Source organism: Lingula anatina, chromosome 9, assembly GCF_051362555.1.
Source record: "Lingula anatina isolate TDL-2025a chromosome 9, LinAna3.0, whole genome shotgun sequence".
NCBI lineage: Eukaryota > Metazoa > Brachiopoda > Lingulata > Lingulida > Lingulidae > Lingula > Lingula anatina.
The window spans coordinates 17,040,226-17,064,231 of record NC_141775.1 but is presented as its reverse complement, the minus strand read 5'-3'; the positions used below and the strand labels follow the sequence as shown (position 1 = coordinate 17,064,231).

At 40.3% G+C, this 24,006-nt stretch overlaps 4 protein-coding genes across 6 annotated transcripts in view; 3 read left to right on the top strand and 1 right to left on the bottom strand.

Moving 5' to 3' along the window:
* LOC106178005 (G protein-coupled receptor dmsr-1) overlaps positions 1-5,948 on the top strand; it is a 43,952-nt gene extending 38,004 nt beyond the window's left edge. For both annotated transcript variants that reach the window (XM_013560980.2, XM_013560981.3), the window contains exon 2: positions 906-5,948. In XM_013560980.2, coding sequence (XP_013416434.1) covers positions 4,191-5,429 — 1,239 coding nt within the window. In that variant the 5' untranslated portion in view covers positions 906-4,190 and the 3' untranslated portion in view covers positions 5,430-5,948. The remainder of the gene's footprint in view (positions 1-905) is intronic.
* Positions 5,949-8,715: 2,767 nt separating this feature from the next.
* LOC106160107 (sialin-like) overlaps positions 8,716-24,006 on the bottom strand; it is a 30,350-nt gene continuing 15,059 nt past the window's right edge. For both annotated transcript variants that reach the window (XM_086995956.1, XM_086995957.1), the window contains exon 12: positions 8,716-10,274. The gene's annotated coding sequence lies outside the window, so the exon portion shown is untranslated. The remainder of the gene's footprint in view (positions 10,275-24,006) is intronic.
* On the top strand, positions 10,274-21,667 carry LOC106164908 (uncharacterized). Its single transcript, XM_013542953.2, has 2 exons — positions 10,274-10,576; positions 18,940-21,667. The coding sequence occupies exon 2, from the start codon at positions 18,940-18,942 to the stop codon at positions 21,493-21,495; it is 2,556 nt and encodes an 851-aa protein (XP_013398407.1). The 5' UTR covers positions 10,274-10,576; the 3' UTR covers positions 21,496-21,667.
* LOC106164909 (retrovirus-related Pol polyprotein from transposon 412) lies at positions 10,583-18,944 on the top strand. Its single transcript, XM_013542956.2, has one exon. The coding sequence runs from the start codon at positions 14,158-14,160 to the stop codon at positions 18,910-18,912; it is 4,755 nt and encodes a 1,584-aa protein (XP_013398410.2). The 5' UTR covers positions 10,583-14,157; the 3' UTR covers positions 18,913-18,944.

The following is a 24,006-nucleotide window of genomic DNA, read 5'->3' as shown; positions in this document are numbered from 1 at the left end:
AATTTGTGTCGACATAATTGAATAACTGGTAAAGTACGCTACGGTCATTGGTGATGGTGACTATGTCGAGATGAATAAAATATGTGTAGAAAAGCATCATGTTTATTTACGTCTGGTATCCATTGTTTATTATGGCTCCCGCATTTTCACACTGCAAATTATAGTCATCATGTCATTAGGGAGCATCATTATAGAGATAGAAGTGGAGGTAAACTCTGTACTGATCACATTTGGAATATTATAAAGTGATGTTCGTATATATTATACACTGAAACAGTACAATGAAACAGGTTAGATTCATGGAGCTTAGAGCTATTTTATTTATTTATTATTTTTTTTTTTTTTGGGGGGGGGGGAGGGGACTTGTGCCAAGAAGATAACCTACTTTGATATTGAAACAGTACAATGATATTGAAACAGTACAATGATACTGAAACAGTACAATGAAACAGGTTAGATGCATGGAGCTTAGAGCTATTTTATTTATTTTTTTTTTTTTTTGGGGGGGGGGAGGGGACTTGTGCCAAGAAGATAACCTACTTTGTTATCAAAAGCAGTGTAAAAGTATATAAATAAGAGTTTCAATAACGGATCGTGTAATTTGTCCTCTAGCGTACTGACATGTATATTTGTCTCTTTGCACTTACTTTCATTATTAAAAAGCCACGTTCATGGCAACTATTGTCAGTGTCGTATATAGGTGATATGAATCTTGTTGTACCGAAACCACAGTACCGATTATTAGTAAATTAGAGAATCGTTTCTTAACTGACTGAACATGTATTTTGGCTATGAGGCTACAATAGTCGAGTCTCATGAGATTTTATTGACTTCCTTTACTATCGTTACACAAGAGGCATTAAAAAACCTCATCGTGTACAATTCTTGTTTTTTGTTATTTGCAGGAAATGCAACATGCCTGAGCCACAGTCATTAGTGCTCAACGACGACGCAGTCTTCAGATGAGAAGTGACGTCAAGGTCTTTCTCGCAGTATAAAAAAATCACCGTGACGGTAAATGAGTGCCACATAAAACATGTTCATACAGACACGGGGACTTAGCGAGATACCACGTAACTAACGTCCACAGCACAATGTGTACTAAAAATATGTGCGCAGTGAAAGTGCCCGAGATAAAAGAAAGCAAAAATAGAAAAAGACAGATTGACTGTTACATTTCCAATCCACCTACTTAAAATCTTCGACGCGTTAATGAAGAAACAGTACGCAGACAGAAGGTGCTGACTAAATCCGCATTAAGAGCTTCATTCAGCAGATCCAGAGCGTTCCTTGGTGCCGCTTCATATGGTGTATTTCTACAGAAATGGATTACTGTTGTCCGCGGCAGAATACATGGATCTACCACTGGTTTTGTGAGGAGTAACACCAGCCCATCATGATCACTAACACTGTGCCTACCGTACGTCTCATCCAGGATATCCGTACAGAGTGACGTTATTTTCGATTAACTCCAATTCTCGGAAGGGCCATTTTTGTAAATCTCACGGTGCGTACGAACGCTTTTTTCAATTAATCCCAACAAAATTGACCGGGAGACGCGGCTACGTGTAAGTGATAATCACGAGGACATGGAAAATCAATTGGGTTTGTTTGCAAAAAAAGCATGACGCTACTGCGGTGTAAGAGTGCGTGAATTAGTAGATAAAAAGGAAGACATTCAGGACCTTCTTTAGCTGTCGTAGTGCCAGCCAGGTGAACAGAACGCCCAGAGTGATTCACTGTGCCGATGTTTTACTGTTCGCGGTTTTAGCGGAGTTGTTGTAACCGAGGGGCATTTAAGGACATTTCAGACACATTTCCATAGTGATTACGTAAAACACGTATTTGAGGTATCAAATACAAAACAAACTTAAAATAGCATTTTATATGCTGGTAAATATGTCAGTTGATGTTACCGCCGGAAGAAGTGAACCCAAGAGCCCGCCAGGCTGGGGATGTATTGATAACCTGAGCTAGTGCGTCAATGAAACTTAGTGAACTGGAAGATGTCAACCCTGAACAAATGAAGTGCAGTTTGTCTAGCAAACATTTGCGTTCATTGCAGGAGTTTAATGAAGACTAGGTAATTACAGTATCAGTGAAGGCTGGCAGTGTTTCGGGACATTCTACGTAAATAGATCGTTGATCGACAACGGCTGGAACGAGGACAACGAGCTTGGAAAGAGATTTTAATTACTCCCAGTGTCCTGCCAGAAAGGACTTTAAACTGTTATCTCAGCAGCCTACAATAAAACATCGGTGCCATAACGTGGACATAAAATAAGGCAACTCATATACAGCGAATAGAGAGTTACCGTCAAAAGACATTTATGGTACTGGGTTCTCTCATACTGAAAAGGGCAACAGACGAACGGCGTTAAAGGGAAGGCTAAAAAAACAACAGGTTTATTGCACGATACAGTTGACTGTTGCTTTGGATAGACCGACATCGATCTTTGTTATAACGTCTTGTCAGTGAGCTTTAATTAGACTAAACATGCATTTGCAGTAATCAAAGTGCTATCAATCACAAGGAGGAAATGGACGCATGGCGCTCGGCTTTTCTGACACCGGTTTCAAATAACGGTGTGAAAGTGCGTCTCTTTCTTGAACTGTAAGAACGACCTAGAACGCCCCCCTAGGGTGCTACACAGAAGTACAATTAGTACAATAATTTCGCACGAAACTGGTTAACATTAGTGTTCAATCGGCGACGGCATTTGGAAGTGGAATAACATCTGTTTAACACGGATTGCATATATGAAAATGTATCAATGGAAATTCACGTCAACCGCGGCAAGAAAACGAACCCAGGCAGCAACAAGGCACTAAGGTAGCGATAGTCGGGGTCCTACTGTACGTTATTGAGTGTATGGCGACTATCTGTGCTTATTCATTTTTTTCTCATCGGAAACGTAGTCTAGATATTGCGTCTGTTCTTTCAAGCGTTCGCTCCCCCTTTGTTGCAGCGCCGATAGCTTAATCAAGGGACTGATAGTGTATCAACATCATCTCAATCTCTCCAGCCAGGCGGACATACGGCGGATAACTCAGTATTTTGACAGTGAAGCGAAAAACAGACATTCTTTGAAAATTGATTTGTTCATAAAAAATGTATCTAGGTGGCGTATGCTTGGTGATCAATTACTCGCACAAGCAGTGAAGACTTGAATGCCGTCCAAAAAAGGGGAAAATTACAAATTTACTGGAATGCACTTCCTCTGAATTTGCGGTTCACCAAAGCCTTAGGAAAGTTCATCCTATAACTCACGACACCTTGATGTCCACTTGAACGAGTGGACACACAGTAAAAACGAGGTTCAATTAAAAAGGATCGCGTAAGTGTACACTTATGTTAGTGTATTTTTCAGGAGACTCAGTTATCTTAATGGTTTACCTCTGAAACTGTTGGACGTATTGTGTTAGTGGAGGAGCACATGGACTTTATTTCTCTTTCATAAGGAACTTTTCAATTAATTAATACTCTTCTATTGTTATGATTCAATATAAACATTGTTCAGTCGCCATGCAGGGAGGATTTTTTTTTTTTTCAAATAAACCAAATAAATTGTACGAGAGACAAGTTTCCTGTGATTCATATTCAGTATTGAGGAAGGTCACGTTAGCACTAAAGAGAAACTGAAGAAAAAAATCCTGGAATCTGTGAACGACGTTAGGTGATCTCTTGCTCTCTTTCTAAGGATCGCAGTTGAACTCGCTCAAAGGATGAATAATATAGTGTCTTAAGGGAAAATACTTTACATTTACACACAATACATAAACATCACGGTAAAAAATTGGATTTGCCAGCTGTGTGAAAAGGACACGTTTCATAGTGGAAAACTTTTGACGTGCCATCTACCAATAGCCGTGTGGTGTAGGATTATGACTCCCTACACTTCGCAAGGGTATTTGGGTGAGTGAGCAACGAAACGCGTGAGGTTCTCTCAGATTTAGTTCTCTTTTAAGGATTAACGACCAGTTCGAGCAAGAAAGGCCAGTCGGGTATCTAAGTCACATTAACGCGTGATACAAACACAAAGCTAGTAGTTTTATCAAAGGTGGACAGTTAATAACTCCAACTGACGGCATTGTAGAACCAGACAGGCAGCAAACTGCTTTCGGTCTTCACAAACGTAGACACAGTTTCACAGGAAGTGGACACGTTTTCACAGATTTTGCCGCCAACCATGGGGACGTCACAAAGTCTCCATTATGAAAGCACGGGTTCCGTGACGTTGTCTATATCCGCGGCCGACGTCACTAACAACCGCTCCGACCACGTGGCCAGTCCACTGGAGACATTTGAGACGTGGTATGCTGGTTACCATGGCTTCGTCAGCCTCGTTGTGTGTACCTTTGGCATCATCAGTAACATGTTCAACATCGCGGTGTTGACGCGGAAAGGCATGCGGACTCCTACTAACCTCATTCTGACGGGATTGGCAGTGGCCGACATGTTGACCATGATGTCGTATGTTCCGTTTGCCTTTCATTTTCGAATTTTACATAACACATCGCCAACTATAACCCCCGAGAGAGATTCCTACGGATGGATTGCTTTTTTGTTATTTCATGCTAATTTTGCAGTCACCACGCATACGGCGTCCATCTTCGTAGGAGTTGTTCTTGCCGTATTTAGGTACGCTTACATCCGGGCATCATCTTCTGGTTATGTCACATTTGGAATGGAAAAGGCGTTTTTCTCCGTCATGTTCGCTTATGCATTGTCCGTGGTTTTTTTAATCCCTAATTATCTTGCCCAATCTATTGTCCAAGAAACCGACAGAGTGACTAATAAAACGTATTTCAGATTAGACGGATCTCTGTCCGAGGAGCTATTCCCAAACATAAATCAAATAAACTTTTGGATCCATGCGATTGCCATTAAAATAACACCGTGCATATTTATGACTGTTTTTGGTGGTCTTCTCTTGCATACTATAAGACAGACGACCGCTAAAGGGAGAGAGATGCAGAGATTCGGGAGCAATAGGAGCCAAGCACTCAAATCTCGTCTGCGGGAACACTCGAGAACGACACGCATGTTGGTTGTCGTAATTATTTTGTTTCTTTTCACAGAATTCCCCCAAGGCGTTCTGGCCCTGTTGAGCGGGGTCCACACGGAGTACTTTGAGTCCGTCTACTCGCCCCTTGGAGATCTTATGGACATCGTGGCGTTAATCAACAACAGTATTAACTTCATACTGTACTGTTCAATGAGTAAATCCTTCAGACAGGCTTTTCTTTGCCTTATTTGTAGCGGTGTTAAGAAGTGGAGGAATACCAGCGTGATGGAGAACAGCCGCGAGGAGGACTGTACTTGTAACCAATACACACAGCTAGAAATGAGAAATCGGATCTCAAATAACTACCGCAGAGTGGACAGGACAACTAAAGGAACCTGCCTCAATGGAAGTGTATCGTAGTGAGATTTCTTTTTATTTCGTGTATTGTCACGTATCTGGTGTGTATAAGTGTGTACTGAGCGGTTAGTGTCAGTTTGCACTAGTTTACATAGATTTTAATATAACCAAGAACTGTATGGAACAGAGCAACAGATGCCTCGAACACTTGCAATGAGGAGTATACATGTACAAGTATTTTGTGTTAAGAAAGGGGGGGGGCGTCAAAATTAAGGACAATGGTTGATTCAGCAGCATTACATGTCATATATATGACAACTTCTGAACCTTTGCAACTGTACTGGCCGTGCAAGATACACAGCGATTACTCAGCAGTCTGTTACCTATTGTTGTCCAAGGTCCCGTAACTCGAAACCATCGCGTATTGCGAATAGCTATAGAGGCTACAATGTATTATATGGGGCGAGAATAGGCGAGTTATGGAATCGAGATGCTAGCGCGATTCTTTCGAGTTACGGGCCCAATTTGAAATCGAACAATAATGGAGTTACGAGGCGGGGGGGGGGGGGGGGGGGGGGGGGGGGGGGGGGGGAGGCGGAGTATTGGGGTATAGGGCAAATATCACCTGTACACAGAAATGGGAAACGAACTATGGTACACGCCTTCAGCCTGTTTAGTTTTGGGTGTTCAGAGGGTATTCAAGGGATTAGAGAATAGTTTGGATATAAAATATGGCGCATTGAAACTCGTTTGACTGGAACATTTGGCGCCAGAACCCCCCCCCCCCCCTCCCCCGCATTCCTCATTACCTAGCGGTTTTATTCTCGTGGACATTTCCTAATTTTAAGATATTCACTTGGTCAATAACTGCACCCAGTACAGGTGCGTAGGTTCCTAGGGTGGAAGACTGGTAGTAAGTAAGTATTCGAGATGTTCATCCACACCTCTTAGTGACTATATTGTGTAGTGCATCACTTATGTCATGTTTATAGAATGACATATTTTAGTATTATATATTATATTGAATTTGGTCAAATGTAGTGATTAAATTAAACTTGGTCTAAAGCAGCACCGTCACTTTTAACGTCCTTTGTGTTTTTTGTTTTATTCATTTGCTTGTGTATTTGTTATTGTCTATGAGTAACTATCAATTTATGCATTTATAAACATTTGTTTATCTCTAGTTTCGTTTGTTTTTACGCTTGCAATGTTTAGGGTATTGCAAACATCGCGTTTCGTCTAGTTTTCTCACCGCAGTGCAAGCTATAGGAATCTTCTGCGACGTTGTGCTCAAAAAACCTCTAATTTTAGACCCCATTCCCACATATGTTAGATCGATCTGTCCCTGTGGGGAGTCTCACTAGATTACCGTCAGCTTAGCCGGCTTATATGTCTGCCCCGCCTACTAAAAGCTGTAAGTGGGTAATTAACTACCGTGCGCGCTCGGCCGACTGCAATTTAGCGTGAACCCCCAGGGAGTTTGGTAGATCCGGACGGATCGATCTAAATCTCTGGGAATGCACTCTTATTCTTCATTGCAAGTTGACGATCCTCGTTCTGTGCTATTGCCTTAATTACCCGGTAGTTTGAGAACCATGCAGGTGGACGCTTTTAGGGCGTGAAACGATTAAACAGAAAATTAACCCAGAAATTCCCTAGTTAATGGACATTCTTACATTTTCTCCACGTGCAGTTTACGTCAGCAACGCCATAGGGACAATGTGCTATTCAAACACCATTTCAGAGCATCCTATTAACTTGCGGGAGTATGAATCGGGGGCAAAATTAAATGATAAAAATATGTGTATTGATGTATTATTCATTGCAAAAATAGAATTAATTTGTAGTAAATGATAAAAAGCCTCTTAGGCAAACTCCCGCGAGTACTCTGTTCTCTTTTTATATCAAAGATGGTAAATGATTAATGCAGCAGGACAAAAGAGCAAGATCAGGAGTAATTCAGTTCTGAAAAGTTCTAGCAATTGGAAAGCTATTAGGTGCCGCCACAAATGACTCAGCAGCTTTGGAGCAGGAAGTTTTGTATTAATGTATGTGTCTCAATAAAGTGACAAGCCTGTAATGAATGAATATAGCATCAAACGCCGATCGAGAGCCGCATTACGAAATGAGATTTTTTAAACATTTTCTGTCACTTTGAACGGGGATAAAATCTGTATCAGATCAGCTGAATTAATTAATAAATAGAAGCCTTTTATTCAATTTTCATGTACAAAACACGTCTATTTCTAGACAACTGACTGAGGCGGCTTAAACAAACTAAACGTCGATCTTTACGATAAGTTAAATATTATACTTTTATTTCCTGATCAAACATAATCTACTTAAATAAAGGTGTTTGCCTTCCACTGTCTCCATATCAATATCAATATTCCTTACACGCCAACTGATACGTTTGTCCGTTCGTCCACTAGGTAATCGCTCGTAGCTTTTCTTAATATTTGAACATATGCTGTATTTGCTCAAATCTGGCCGACTGTGAAGCACCTTGCTAATACCTTGGAATGCGATTTATAGTGCTTTTAGTGAGTACAAATCAATCAGCACGGACACACGTGCGGAAATGCGACTTAAAATAACTCTAACCTACGCATTTGTACCAGTTTTTTAACGACCATCATCAGTAAAACCTTCGTCTTCTTTGAACATCGTACCACGCCCTCATGCTCTTGAGCTTGAGAGTGGGGAATTATGAACTCCCTCAGTAAAAATATGAACTTAGTAAGCAGTGAGGCTGAGAGAGGTGGGCAAAAATGACTTAGTTCCAGTGTTGAAAGTTTTATTTCCTACCTTCTTCCCTAAACTGTGTCCTTTACGTTAGCACAGTTAAAAGTGAAAATAGTTTCACTGGATATCAGTTTTGAGTTAAAATCGTTTTCATTCAAGATTAATCCAAATTATTCTGGCTTGCCTGCTCACTATTTCGTCTGTTCACTTATTCTTCAAGGTTTGGGGGTGGTTAGGTTTAGTCTGACATAAGTGGGTCAATCTCTAAGATGGGGCTTATCCATCATTGGGAATTGGGCTCCGTATGACCTTGAATCACGTAACACCGGTGTGGCAGGAGTACACGTCCTAGTAACGCAAGTCTGCCCGGACACTAAGTCCTGGGAATGCAAGTCCTAGGGCATGCATTGCTAGGAATGAAAGTCCTAGGGCATACGTTACTAGGATTCAATATCCGTAGGACAAAGGCTCCCAAGTAATGTAAGTCCTACGTGTAGTAATGCACGTCCTAATGGGACGTGCGTTCCTGACATTTTAGTAACGCATGTCCTATAAAGTTTACACCAAGAAATGACATGATTAAATAGATATAGAGACATACTAGTTTTTTAAAGATATAATATTGTTTTATTCTATTTATATGACATTTTATCTTTATATTTTACAATGTTTTCAGATAGGCAGTTTATATGCATATTAATGAAGAAACAAAAGCAATTTATTTATTTTATGTGTATTTTTTATATAGTAAACGCAAATTTTGACGTGTTAACGCATATTTGTGGCGTACTCCTCCCTCAGTGCACAATATGTATGAGCCTGGTTTGCCAAATATTTTTTTAAACAAAATAAGGCACCATCCAAAGACATCCCTTATTTTCATCCTTTGAGGTATATGTACAGTGTATATTATTTAATGTCCTTTTCTACTGGGGTGAACCTTTTGTGTTTTGCGTCGAAATTCTTATTTTCTCTCCCTCTCTCTCTCTTTCAAAACTTTATTCCTAAGAGAAAAATCACTTTACACAAAACGCGGGATCTCCGTTCTTAGATTTATTTTTCGGTTTACACTCACTGATATGAAAAAATAACCTCAAACTCGACGGAAATTTGCTCTTGGAAAGTATGGGCTGAGATTTAAGACAAATCAAGACAGTTTAGAAATTGAAAAATGCAATATATGTATATAATGTTCTGTAATAGCCCTTTGCTATTTTGGTGCTTTGACACTTAAAAGACAAAACAAAAAAGTTGTACATGTAATGAGCACGGAATTTCGAACAAATATTAGACATTAAAAACACCATTAAACATTTTGCTACAAGTAATAAATAGTGGGAAGAGTGGCGGATGGGGGGGGGGGGGTAAGGTCATGTCAAAGGTAGGTCTCGAACCCATAGATGCAACAGAACGGTTCATAGATTCTTACCTTATGGTCTTGCACGCTAACCTCGAGCTGAAGTTGCAAACCTCTCATTTTTTGTCTGATATATGGCTCACCAGAAGGATTTCATATACATTTATAGTTTTATCATTTAACAGTATTATTGGCTAAGGATAGGGCTTTCAAATGGCCAGACTTTTATTACTGCCATAGGTGTAACAGGAATAAAAGTCCGACAGTAATACAAGTCCTACTTACTATAATTATGAGCCAGGAACCTAAGTCCCTGTAGGACTATTATTCCCAAGTAATGTTAGTCCTGGGGGACTTGGATTAGCCTAATGTTACCCCGGTTCCAGTTCCTGTCACCAGGAGTGCCATATCGTTATGCTGGACATCTAAAGTGTGCTAGGTGTGACTGATGAGCGACGACAGAAGATGTGAATGCATTTCCGATATTGATATTAAGTCCCACGTTCAACGTAAACTAAAGTGAGAATCTGCGGTTCCAGGTCGAGAGCGGAGTCAAAATGAAGGAAAGGTGACCCATATTTGATCAGCTGACAATGTTTTGTAAAGAAAATCTTTCTTTCTTTGTTTTAACCATTTTTTTCACTACAAAGCAATATGCCTGTTTAGACCTACTGGTAGGCCTAAATGATGCCCAACATAACTACGTGACTGGATCAGATATTGGGCTGAGCAATGTGATAGTTTTAACAATGTGGAAAAATTGACATTAGGAAAAATTGGCATTAATTGATTCTGACAGAATGTATTGTTGTGATTACGGTTGTGGCTTGTATTGAATAAAGCGCCATCTATTAATATGATGTTGCGCCACCTAGCAGTATGAGATAGACAGCGGAAAATTTGAGAGCTATCTTCACTCAACCATTCCACTGAGCGACCTCGCTAGAGAGACACCTCCGTAGGATCAGCACCTCCTTTGTATATATTCTTCACTAAGCAAATATTCCTAAGTTCTTCCTACTAGACAGATCCAATTGGTACAGATTGTAGTGACAGACTAGGAGATTTTTGAAGTTTGCATAGGAGTCCAGACAGTGGAAATTTAAAGGTAAGTTGTTCATGCCCCTGATCAGGGTGTGTCAGCCGCCTTTGTGTATCACTATCATTTAGACTGTAGTTATCACGAGAATAAGTGAGTTTAGCCACTCGGGTTCACTTCATTTGGCGACAAGGAAAACCGAGTCCGTTTCCTGTTCTTTGATCAATTTTTGGTGTGAGAAATTTTTAAATTCCTTTGTCTGCCGCCATATTGGATAGGTGGGGGGAGTGAAAGTTTATTTAACTCCACGATCCGTGTGCAGGGGTGGCAATACTTTTTATTGTCCAGCATACCCTTGTACGTCCACTAGGCGGTATATGAAAGTAATGATTTTGGTTACTAAATTTAAAGATTAAAAGGAAATTCTTATATCTAAATTTGATTATAAAGTAATCTTACTTATTCTTGGGGATAACGTGAGGACCCCCAGACTAATTGGTAGTGATCCCCCATATATACTGCTTATATCTGTTTCTTAAAGGTAAGGGTTTATTTTTACTAAATTTATCTTAAAAAATTACCATATTTGGAGATTTATTCAGGGTATTGTTTCTTATTTCTTTGTTTAGGGTTAAGTTTTTCGGGAATTTTGAATTAAATTTTTGAGGGAAGGTATTTTTGGGTTTACATTTATTTTCAATTTTTTACAAATTTTTAAGGTCAAAAGTGAACCTTTGACTTCATTTATTATATTTCCGGCTACATTTAGCCCAAGAACAGACAGCAGTATATATTTACATTGCCCGTTCCCTTGTCTTTTACAAAAGTACCCCTCAGCCCTATTTTTGACCCTTTTCCTGACCTTCTCGGTGAAACTGAAATTTCCGGATCACTAGAAGACAGGTCTTCTTATTAATTCTCACACTAATTGTGGACAAAAAGTGCCTCTTTTACAGAAAATAGCTGGATTAGTGTGATCTTTTGTTATTAATTATGGCAATGGCAAAAGAATTTATGGTAGATCTCACAAATGCTACCATAAATGATTTAATGAGAGTACCTGGCATAGGTCAGAAGCGTGCAGAAGCTCTTTTAGATTTCAGAGAACAGGGTATCTGTTTGGATGAGAATTTTCTTCTACAAAAATTAGGGTCCAATCTTTCATCTAAAGTGTTCCCCTATTTTCATTTCCAAAATAATTTCAGACCATCTAAATCTTTTGGGGGGGCCAGACCCAAAGAAAGAAAAGAAAACTCTTCCCAATCTCGTCCAACAAAGATGCTTAATCCTGTTACCGAAGAGCCGACGCAGCTATCAACGTCTATTGACCTATCTATTCCTGATGCTGTAAGCCATGAGCAACGTTCTGAAATAGAACAACTTTTATACCAAAACGAGCAATTAGAAAAACAAAAAATGCTCAATTTTTCAATTCTCAAAGAAAAAATTCAAAAATTTAAAAATCAAAGTGAGCCACCTAAATTAAAAGTTCCACCTAAGTCAGCATTTGAACCAGGTAGGCCACTTATGCAAGACTATCAGGAATTTGATAGGGAACTAGACGACATTACTAGACGTTTTTCTTTGCCTATTGACATTTGCTCCAATATTCCCCCACCTCATGGTGGTGGGAATCAACCCAATTTTGTTGGTACAGCGAACATTTTGGGTGAAAACAAAACATCAACTACTGCCCAGAACAGAGTTCCGGATCATGCTTTGTTTAATCCTCAGGGATATATAACACCTATCAATCCCCCTACTATAGCAGATCCTAAGCCACAGTTTTCAAACCCTGATCTTGATGATTCGCTACCACATTTGAGAAATCCAGGCCCCAATTTGTCCCAATTGCCCAATGTCCCTAAAACCCATTCATTACAAATACCAGGCGCCAATAATGGAGTAGGTGACACGCTTATTCCGGAACTTGGTATTCCTCAAAATTTTGGTATAAACCCCAATAAAATTTCAAAAACAAACCAATTCAATCCACCGGATGCTGAGCTTGGTAGGGGTACAATTCCCTTTCCAAGTGAAATGTTCAGTGTTCCCCAACCCGCTAAAACTGGATTCTCAAAACAATTGGGCCCAGCAACACTGACTGAAGAAAATCCTGTTGAGAGTTCTCTCCCACCTCTTTCAACTCTAAATTTTTTAGAGCCCCAAAAGGCAATCAAAATTAAACCATCAAATTTGCCTAGGGAAGAAGAATTATCTCAAAATATGCAGTGTTATCCAAGGTCAGTGAAATCCTCTGTCTTTCCCAAAGCTCATGTTACAGCCCCCCATGTCATTCAACAAGATAGGGGGAATCCTATTGATCTTCCTAAGAATCTCTCCTTCAATGGTAAAGAGGATTGGGAGGACTTTAGGTGCATGTTTCAAAGCTACAGGGAAGTAAATGGATGGACGGATAGTCAGTGCAAAGATTTCCTGCATTGGAGTTTAAAAGGGAAAGCCCTCAGTTTCTTTACGAAATTGACCCGCTCCAATCCCCTTATCACCTTCCCTGCCCTGATGAATAAACTTGACATTGTGTTTCGAAAGGAATATATCCCAGAAACTTCCCGTGCTGAGTTTCATCAGGCCGCCCAACTACCAACTGAGACTTTAAATGAGTGGGCATGTCGGGTGTTGTTACTGGCCACAGACGCGTACCCAGATCTCCCTGAATCTTTCACTCTTAAAGAATGTATCACCAAATTCTGCCAGGGTTGTATTGATCAGGAGGCGGGTAAATATGCGCGACTGTCTCAACCTAACACCTTAGAGGATGCTATGAACAAAGTCAGTTATTTCCAACATGTGTCCAAAGACTCTCTGGATTATAAAAGAAAAAACAAAAAGCCCAAGGAAGAAATCTCAGTTAATCCAGTTGGATTAAACTTGACTGAGAATCCTCCCGACAATACCCCAAGCTTGTTGGCCAAACCCCAACTTTCTTCGCTCCAAATTAATTCCATGTCTGAATTAGAAACCATTGTTGAGCAACTGATAGAAAAACATCTTACCCAGGATTTTCGGTGCTATTTTTGTAACAGCAGTGTTCATTTCAAAAAAGACTGTCCCCAATACCAACAGTGGGTAAGACAAAAATCCTATGTTCAGCGCCAAATTCCTCAAGTTCCTCAACAACAGCCACCAACAAGAGCTTTTCGGCAGCCATTTCAACAAAATCAAAATAGACCATTTTTTCAAAATCAAGCCCCTAGAAATCAATTTTCTCAAAATCAGTTTTCTCAAAATCAATTTCCACAAAATCAATTCTCCCAACCTCGATTCTCCCAACCTCGATTTCCTCAAAATCAAAATACCCAAGGCCAATTTTTTCAAAATTCACAAGTTGGGAGAAATCCACAGTCACAAAATACAAATTTTCGCCAAAACCAAAATAGATCCAGACAAATGAGTCAAAAAGGCAATTCTGGAAATTCTTTAAACTGACTGGGGCCAAGGTAAGCGACCGCATCCTTGGGAACCCTGTTCATTTCAGTCGGTCAGTACTACAACCTGAGGCGTTATCTTGGGAAAGTAATGGTGAGGACAATGATCCCTTGATCTCAGATGTCCTTCAAACTGGTACTCAGTATGTTGAAGCTAGTCCTGAGAGTAATCCAATAAGCGATTCCAGGCTGGTTACGTCAGCTATGGGTTGTTCTGTTGGGGGTGTCCCATCATATGCTCCAAATTCTGCTGATGCTGGCAAGTCAAATGTCAATTTTTGTATCTCTTACCAACCTGCTGGTCGGGGAAGTGAGGGAATGGAATTGACTGACAAAGCTGGTGCCGGTGGAAGGAGGGGACGGGGACGACCTTTTTGCTCTAGGGGCAAAGGCCGAAGATACTATGTACCGGAAGAGGGTGCTGAGAGTTATTCAAAAGGGGGAGTTGACACCACTGAACTAAGATCGCAGACTATAATGTCATCTCTCAGAACAGAACCAAGCGTGACCCAATTAAGCATAGTTTCATCTTTTGTCACAATGAAAGTCGGAAATATTAAAGTTAAAGCAAAAATTGACACTGGCGCAGAAGCTTCTGTTTTATCATCCAAAATTTATCAGCAATTACCCAATCCTCCCAAAAAACTTGGCGATTGCCAAATGCAGCTGGCCAGTGAAAAATCAAAAATTTCCGGCTTTGTGGTGTCACCAGTTTACATGGAAATAGGACCTGTTCATTTTAAAGAAAATTTGTATGTGGCACCCATTCAAGATCAAATGCTACTGGGTCATGATATCTTACAATTTCTTGGGGCAGTACTTGATTTAAAAGATCAAGCTTTGATTATTAACAACCAAAAAGTCCCTATTCAAACTCAAACAACCGGCAATGATCCCACCATTGCTCGGGTAAGTCTGAGTAGGGGTATCACGGTCCCTCCTAGATCAGTGTCTCGGGTCACTTGTAATATTAGTGAACCTGTAGAAAAATATTACATTGAATCGACGGAGGAGACTGTGTTAATCCCTCGTAGTATTCAGACTGCCTGTTCTAACCCGGTGGTGTGCATTGTCAATCCCACTGACTCTTTTAGAAAATTCAAAAAGGGACAAATTATAGCTAGAGCAGTGGAATTTGATCAAATTTTGTACCAAGTACCCCAAGGTTCTGTTTCTGAAAATACTACCAACCCGGCCTGTGATGCGTGCTTTTATGAAGGAAAATTTGATCTTGGGGGTAAGTGTAATCATAGTAGCACTACTCCTAAAACATGGATTGGATTTCCTGATGAAAGTGCCATCCCGACTCAATTACCCGATCATGACAAAAATTGGAGTCAGATATTTGGTCAAATGACTCTCCCGATGGATCCCAGTGATGAGACTTTGGTCAAACAATCTGCCCTTGATTCAGACACCCTTAGGAAACATGACGTTCCTAATCAACGCCCTATTAAGAAGGTTACACGCCAAATGTATGGGTATAAGTCACATACATCAAGGAGTCATTCCTGTAGGCCGTGTACACCGAAACCCCCCAATTCAAACTTGTTCCCAATGGTCAATGTGATTCAATCTGAGTCGACCCCTTCAGATGTAAACAATGATTCTCAATTTCTTCAAAATCTACCCGAACATGTCAAACCCGTTTTTCAAAATTCTAAAAATTTCATGTCCCAAGATCAAAAACAAATTTTATTTCAAATTTTACAAGAATACCAAGATGTTTTTGCAAAGCATGATTATGATCTTGGCAATTTTACAGAAATTGAACATGAAATTGATACAGGCGATGCAAGGCCCATCAAACAACGCATGCGCCGCACACCAGCCTGTTTTGTTAATGAAGAAGAAGAACACCTAAATAAAATGTTAAAGGCTGGTGTTATTCAAGAATCTACATCTGATTGGGCGTCAGCTCCTGTTTTGATCAGAAAACGTGACGGTAGTGTACGGTGGTGTATCGATTATCGTGCACTAAACAATGTGACAGTGAAAGACACATTCCCTCTTCCCCTTATGGAAGATTGTCTCGATACTTTGGCAGGAAATAATTGGTTCTCCAAAATTGATGCCAACTCTGCTTATTGGCAGGTTAAAATCAAAAAAGAAGACCAAAAGAAAACTGCTTTCGTGACAAAATATGGCCTGTTTGAACATTGTAAAATGGGGTTTGGGCTCACAAATGCCCCTGCAACATTTTCCAGGGTTGTCAATCTGTTAATGAGGGGTCTCACTTGGAAGACAGTTCTGGCATTCCTGGATGACATTCTGGTCATGGGAAAGTCTTTTGCTGATCACGTCACTAATCTGACAGAGGCTTTAGAGAGATTTCGAAAATACGGGATAAAGCTAAAGGCAAGAAAGTGCTTATTTTTTCAGAAAGAAGTAGAATTCCTAGGGAGGGTGGTCTCTAACAGTGAATTGAAAATGAATTTAAAAGATATAGAAACAGTCCAGTCATGGCCAAAGCCCAAAAATTCAAAAGAAGTAGAAAGGTTTATGGGTTTAGTAAATTATCATCGCACTTTTATCAAAAATTTTGGAGAAATCTCTCAGCCTTTGTATCAACTGACCGGGAACAAACCTTTTATCTGGGACTCAGACTGTGAGGGAGCATTTGTTGCATTAAAAAGGGCTTTAGCTGAACCACCTGTGTTAGCTTTGCCTAATGATACAGATCCATTCATTTTGGATACTGATGCTTCAGATGTTGCAATTGGTGCAGAATTAATCCAAGTCCAGAATGGTCGGGAAAGAGTTATTGCCTATGGTAGCTATGTCCTGACCCCTGAGCAAAGAAAATACTGCACTACCCGAAAAGAACTACTGAGTATTGTGAGGTTTACTCGCCAATTTAAATACTATCTTTTGGGAAGAGTGTTTACTGTCAGAACAGATCATTCCAGCCTGACTTGGTTATTGCGTTTCAAAGATCCACAGGGGCAGCTAGCCAGGTGGATTGAGGAGTTATCTCAATACCACATGATCATTACCCACCGGTCTGGTAAAAAACATACTAATGCCGACACCCTTTCTAGAAAACCAGATCGGTTAGCTCCCTGTTCTAATTATATTGCCGGCCTAAAACCCAAAGATCTCCCTTGTGGCGGTTGCAAGTTTTGTGAACGTGCCCACAAAAATTGGGGAGAATTCTTTGAAAACGTGGATGACGCAATTAACCTTGCTTCTGACGTAAATGTGGTGAGTCATGCTTCACATGGTAGTGACAGTCTGAATTTCCCAGAAAGACAAAGTCCCCAAATTGACTGTATTTCACAGCTCGTACTCAATCTTATTAGCAACTGGGATGAATGCCACAACCAAACTCATGGGCCTTCTATACAAATTTTAAGTTCAACAGGGGAGGTCAAATTAACATCTATTGCCCCCATTCAAGACTCCAGTCAAAATTCATCATTACAATGTTGGGGTTATTCTGTTGATACCTTAAAAGAAGAACAAGAAAAAGACCCTGATTTAGGTCATCTCCGACAATGGTTGCTAACAGGTAAAAGTCCTGAAAAGGGAGAACTCTTCGCAAGCAGTCCTGTTGCAAAGTGTTACTGGCTTAACAAAGAATTTTTCATTCTTTCACATGGCGTTATTTACAAAAAGAACATCAAAGCAGATGACCAGAAACTAGTAATTCCAGCTAGTTTAAAAAATGAAATTTTATCCCTACACCATGATATACCCACTTCTGGTCATCAAGGAATCTCCCGTACCAAATTCCGCCTGAAAGAAAAATTTTACTGGGTCAATCTCAATAAAGATGTAGAAAACTTTATTAACACTTGCGACTCTTGTAACCAAAACAAGAAAAAGGACGCTTATGGGAGAGTACCTCTAATTGAGTACAGAGCTGGAGCCCCAATGGAAAGGGTCCATATTGATTTCATGGGACCTCTACCAAAAACATCAAACGGACATGAGTATTGCCTTGTTATGGTTGATCAGTTCACCAAATGGGTAGAGTGTGTGCCTTTGCCTTCACAAACAGCTGAGGTTACAGCTAAAGCGGCAATCGATAATTTTTTCTCTAAATTTGGATATCCACTTAATATATTCTCGGACCAGGGGCGAAATTTTGAAAGTAAATTGTTTGCTGCTATGTGTCGTGCTTTGTGCATTCACAAATCCCGAACTACACCCTATAGACCTTCCGCTAATGGCCAGGTGGAGAGGTTTAACCGTACCATCATGGATGCTGTTCGTTGTTTCATCCGCAAGGATCAACATGAATGGGATAAATACATCCAACAAATAGCAGGGGCTATAAGATCAACCATTAACCGGAGCACAGGGTACACGCCCAATATGCTCATGTTAGGGAGGGAAGTTAATATCCCAGCCCATCTGATGTTTCCCCATGAAACAAGTAAGCAACACCAGGATTATGGTGAATTTGTGGCTGACCTGGTGCAAAGAATACAACATTCTCATACAACAGCCAGAGAGAGACTCCAATCTACATCAAGGAGAATGAAGCGGGATTATGACCTTAAGATCTTACTCCGACTTTATGGTGAAGGGGATCTTGTCTATGTATTAGACAAATCAACACCTAAAGGCAAATCTCGCAAGCTACACTCACCATGGAAAGGACCTGGAATCATTGAGGCTAAGCTGAGCTCATATCTGTATAGAGTAAAGTTAAAGAATGCCCTTGTCGTCTTAAACCATGATCTGTTGAAACCCTGCACTGATAGGAGAATTCCAGCATGGATAAAGGCGCATAATGCAAGGAAATCTCAAACTGACACTCTTAATGATACTACTGACACCACTTTATATTGTGTTTGTAGAGAACCATATGGTGGACGGTTCATGATTCAGTGTGATTTTTGCGATGAATGGTATCATGGGTCCTGTGTTAATATCACAGTGACTGATGCCTTGGATATTGATAAATATAAATGTCCTCGTTGCAAACAAACTGAACAACATATAACCTAAAATCTGTGTGTTCATTTATCATTTCAGATGGCCCAGCAGCAACAGTCCAAGAGTAAAGTTCTGGATGAATTGGAAATATGGAAGAAATTCCGTGTATTCCCAGCCATCCAAGCCGGGGACTTTGTCCAAAATCTTGTAGAAGCTCTGCCCGGTAAAACTGACAAAATCCAACAGTCAGTATTAGATGTAGTGGACTTGTGTAAAATCCAAATGGCCAAAGCTAAGAAGAAGGGTGAGTATTACTCATGGCTGCGCGAATTGGCGTCTGAGGTACTCTCCAAGGGGATTTCCAATAGAAATTGGGTGGAAAAACATATCTCCAAACTCCCACCTAATCCTAAGACTGGGAAATCCAGGAAACCAGTGCGACCCAAACCTATTGGGGAGCCAAGTGTTTTCTCGGGACCAGTCAGGGATATAAGGTTGGGAACTGACCCCACTATTACCCAAACCTCTTTTGTGGTGTCTGGGGGAGGGGGGACTTCCACACCAGTTCCTTCAACATCAGCAGAGGCCATGGAGGTGGACATCCTGGAGGGGGAGGTCTATTCTGGGGAGTCTGGCAATTCTTCGGAATTGCTTGGATCCTCAGATGGATCTGCTACCAAAGGGAGCCCTAAACCCCGTGAGTCTCCTTTGGAAAAGTCCCCAAGCCTTGTGTATTCCATGGAGGGTAGTAGAAGGGCAGCCTTGGCGCGTATTGCCGCGAATTTACCACCCCCATCTTCTGCTTCTGTCTATGTTAGTACGGGGGAGAAAGCCCATTCAGTTGGGCAAGTATCCCAAGCCGGAAAACAAGAGCCTGCCAGTACGGGGGAGAAAGCTCATTCAGTTGGGCAAGTATCCCAAACCGGAAAACAGATTAAAAGGCCAATTCCATCCTTAATGAGCCTCTCCTTCCCTTCCTTGCCTAGTACGGGGGAGAAAGCCCATTCAGTTGGGCAAGTATCCCAAACCGGAAAAAGCCTTTCCTTCCCTTCCTTGCCTAGTACGGGGGAGAAAGCCCATTCAGTTGGGCAAGTATCCCAAACCGGAAAAAGCATCAATCCCTTTTCTGAATCTGCGAGTACGGGGGAGAAATCCCAATCCGGAAAAAGCAGAAAGAAGAAAAGAAAGCCCAAATCAGCAAAATCGTCCAAGTCAGGTCAGTCTGTGCAGAAGCCAGCGACTGTGGCTGCATCTGGGGAATCTCGGAAACGAGAATCTCTGATTGAGTCTGTGGGGGAACCTAGCCTAAAAGTGGCTAAGGTTGAACCCAAAATGACAAAATGTCAGGTCCCTGGATGTAGTGACCCCAATATTGAAAGGGGTGCAGTCAAGGTACATGCTATGACCCATATACCTGAAATTTTTGACGAGGGTTTGGGTACCATCCCTGAAATCGTGGCTCTTAGGGTGAAAGCATTGGAGTGCGCCACATCGCTCATTTTTGGCATTAATAAACCTTTACAAAGCCTATGCGATTTTATATCTGCATCAGGCGAAAAATTTGGCCTCAAAAAGATCAGGGGGTTTGGCGAAGCCCAACGGCAAGCCATGCAAGCCTTCTGTAAAGAGCTTGGTGTCACTCTGCCCCAGCAAGTAACCCTAAAGCCAGCCAACTCTGTGGGTGCACTTGTACATTGGCGAGCTGTGCTGAAGCTAGCTTCATGCATGAATCCAGTCCAACGGGATTTATGGCTCAATAATTTCAAGGTGCCTGCAGGTATCCAGAGGACAACAGTGGCAGACGTAGTGATGGGAGTCGGAGTCCAGGCTTTCGATAGCCATTTCCACTTGGACAGGACTCTCCAAGCTTATAATCTGCCGTCCAATGGAACCCTGGAGAATCTGAGGGAGAAAGTTCCTGTGCCAGAGGGTAAGGAGGTCAATCTGGTGGGTTCGGTAGCGGTGTATTGTGATCCGGAGAGGTATCCAACTCGGAGTGCCTTGCTAACTAAGCCGGAGAACATGCACATAGCTATTGGATTTCATCCGAAAAAGGCCATCCAATCCCCTGCTTTGCGGGAACAGTATCTCAAAGACTTCAGGACGTTGGTTAAAGATTCACATGTCCAAGCCATAGGAGAGGTTGGTCTCGATTTCTCAGAGTCCTCCCATGTCTGGCAGGATCAGGAAGATCTGCTTAATGATTTACTGCCCTCAGTAGTTGACAGCAAGGTGTTAGTGCTGCATTGTCGTGGGATGGGTAGTGGTGACTGTGTGTATGCCATCAGGCATCTGTTGTCAATCCTTCAAAGGAACAACATCCCTGAGCATCAGCCCATCCATTTCCACTGTTTTACAGGGAGCAAGCAGCTCATGGAGATGTGGTTGCGTGTTTATTACAACACGTACTTTGGCTTCACCAGGCTGGTGAATACCTTCAACAAATCCCAGTTGGAGGCGGTCAAAGCTGTCCCGGAGTGTAAACTACTCTTGGAATCTGACGCACCATATTTTCATGCCCAAAACATCAGGGCTTCTACACCATATTTGCTGTTTGAGACAGCGGAAATCATAGCAGAGGCTAGGGGTGTCGAGGTTAGGCATATACTCGACATTACTGTCACAAATGGTATTAAATTATACCAAAATGAGTAAACTGGTCATTTACCATCTTACCAAAATATATATATACCATCTTACCAAATTACAAAGTACAGCTTTTTATTTAGTTTTTTACATTTGTATATATGAATATAGAACAAAAAACAAAAAGAAAAAAAAAATATATATATATATTAAAAAAAAAAAAAAAAAAAAAAAAAAAAAATATGCACTAATGTAGAATATTGCACCATTATTATAGATATATTTATTTTCATGTACATAGTTTGTACAAACTGTTTATATCAAAAAGGGAAGAATTGTCCCATATTTTAGTTAACAAGTAAAGCAATTTTTATGCAAAGGAAAAATATTCCATGATATCACTTCATTTGGCGACAAGGAAAACCGATCCCGTTTCCTGTTCTTTGATCAATTTTTGGTGTAAGAAATTTTTAAATTCCTTTGTCTGCCGCCAATTTTGGATAGGTGGGGGGAGTGAAAGTTTATTTAACTCCACGATCCGTGTGCAGGGGTGGCAATACTTTTTATTGTCCAACGTACGTCCATTTGGTGGTATATGAAAGTAATGATTTTGGTTACTAAATTTAAAGATTAAAAGGAAATTCTTTCATCTAAATTTGATTATAAAGTAATCTCACTTATTCTTGGGGATAACATGAGGCCCCCCAGACTAATTGGTAGTGATCCCCTAATATATACTGCTAGCATCTGTTTTTTAAAGGTAAGGGTTTATTTTTATAAAATTTATCTTAGAATTTACCATATTTGGAGATTTATTCAGGGTAAAGTTTCTTATTTCTTTGGTTAGGGTGAAGTTTTTCGGGGAAATTTGAATAAATTTTTGAGGGAAGGTATTTTTGGGTTTACATTTATTTTCAATTTTTACCTAGTTTTAAGGTCAAAAGTGAACCTTTGACTTCATTTATTGTATTTCCGGCTACATTTAGCCCAAGAACAGACAGCAGTATATATTCACATTGCCCATTCCATTGTCTTTTACAAAATACCCCTCAGCCCTATTTTTGACTTTCCCCCTGACCTTCTCAGTGAATCTGAAAGTTCCGGATCACAAGAAGACAGGTCTTCTGATTAACTCGCACACTAATTGGGGACAGGAAGTGCCTCTTTTACAGAAATATGCTGGGTTAGTGTGACCTTTGACTTGTCAAGTTATAACAATGTCAATGGGATCTAAGGTAGATCTTACCTACCTATGATGAGCTAATTAGAGTGCCTGGTATAGGTCAAAAGCATGCTGAAGCTCTTTTAGATTTCAGGAGTAATAATAAGGTATCTTCTTGGATGAGCACAAAAATTTTGGTCAAAACTAAATCTAAAATGTTGCCCTATTTTTATTCTTCGAAATTTTATCAATATTTTAAAGAGGGCAAAACCCAAAATACATTATTTCTCCCCAACCTCTTCCATTTATGATGCCTAAACCTGTCCACAAAGAGCTAATGCAATTCCCCACATCTATTGATTTCTCATTATCTGATGTTATAAGTAATGAACAAACAGCTGAAATTTAACAATTATTAAAGTATAGTGAACAACTCAAAATAACAAAGTTATAAATTTTTTTTGTTTATAAAACAAAATTAAAATTCTAGTGTAAAGTTTAAGTAAAAGTTTAAAGTAAGCCACCCAAATACAAGTGTAATACTCAATCAAAAATATATATTTAAAAACAGCATATCATTACTGGACATTCAGGAGTTTGAGAAAGATATGGATGAAATTACATACTGTAGTCTTTGCCAATTAATTTCTGCACTTTCCCCCAGCCCAATGTTATTGGAATAGTGAACATTTTGGGAAGGGAAAAAACATCAGCTGTTACCTTCTTTTAAAATTCATAATTTATTTACCCTTTAGGATATTTAACATCAACAAATCCCTTAATTCAAGCAGGTTTTTGGTGACAGTTTCCCAACCCTGATCTTGATGATTTGCTACCAAACTTGAGAAATCCAACCCAAAATTTACCCCCACTTTACAACCCATCCCTTTCAAACATCAGGCACTAATCCCAACATGCTTATTCTGGTGCCTGGTAGCCCCCAATATTTGGACAAATTTCTAAAAATCTTTAAACCCAAACCAATTTAATACACAGGGTGCTGAACCTGGTGGGGGAATAAACCTGCTCCAGGTGATGTGCCCAGTGTCCCCCATCCAACTATTAGTGGATTCTCAAAACCATTGGGTACAGCAGCTCTGACTGAAGAAAATCCTGTTGAGAATTCTCATCCACTTTTCCTACTCTTAAACGTTATTGAGTCAGAAAGGGCAATAAAAATTAAACCATCTTATTTGCCTAAGGATGAAGAAAGTTCTCAAAATATACAGGGCTTTCCAAAGTCAGTGAAAAACCTCCACCTTTCTCCAAGCCGAGGTTACACATCCCCATGTATATATATATAAAAAAAGGGGAAGTTCTTTAGATCTTCTTAAAAATCCTTTAAAAATGAGGAGGACTGAGAAGACTTAAGATGAGTGTTCCAAAGCTACAGGGAGGTAAATGGGTGGATGGAAAAA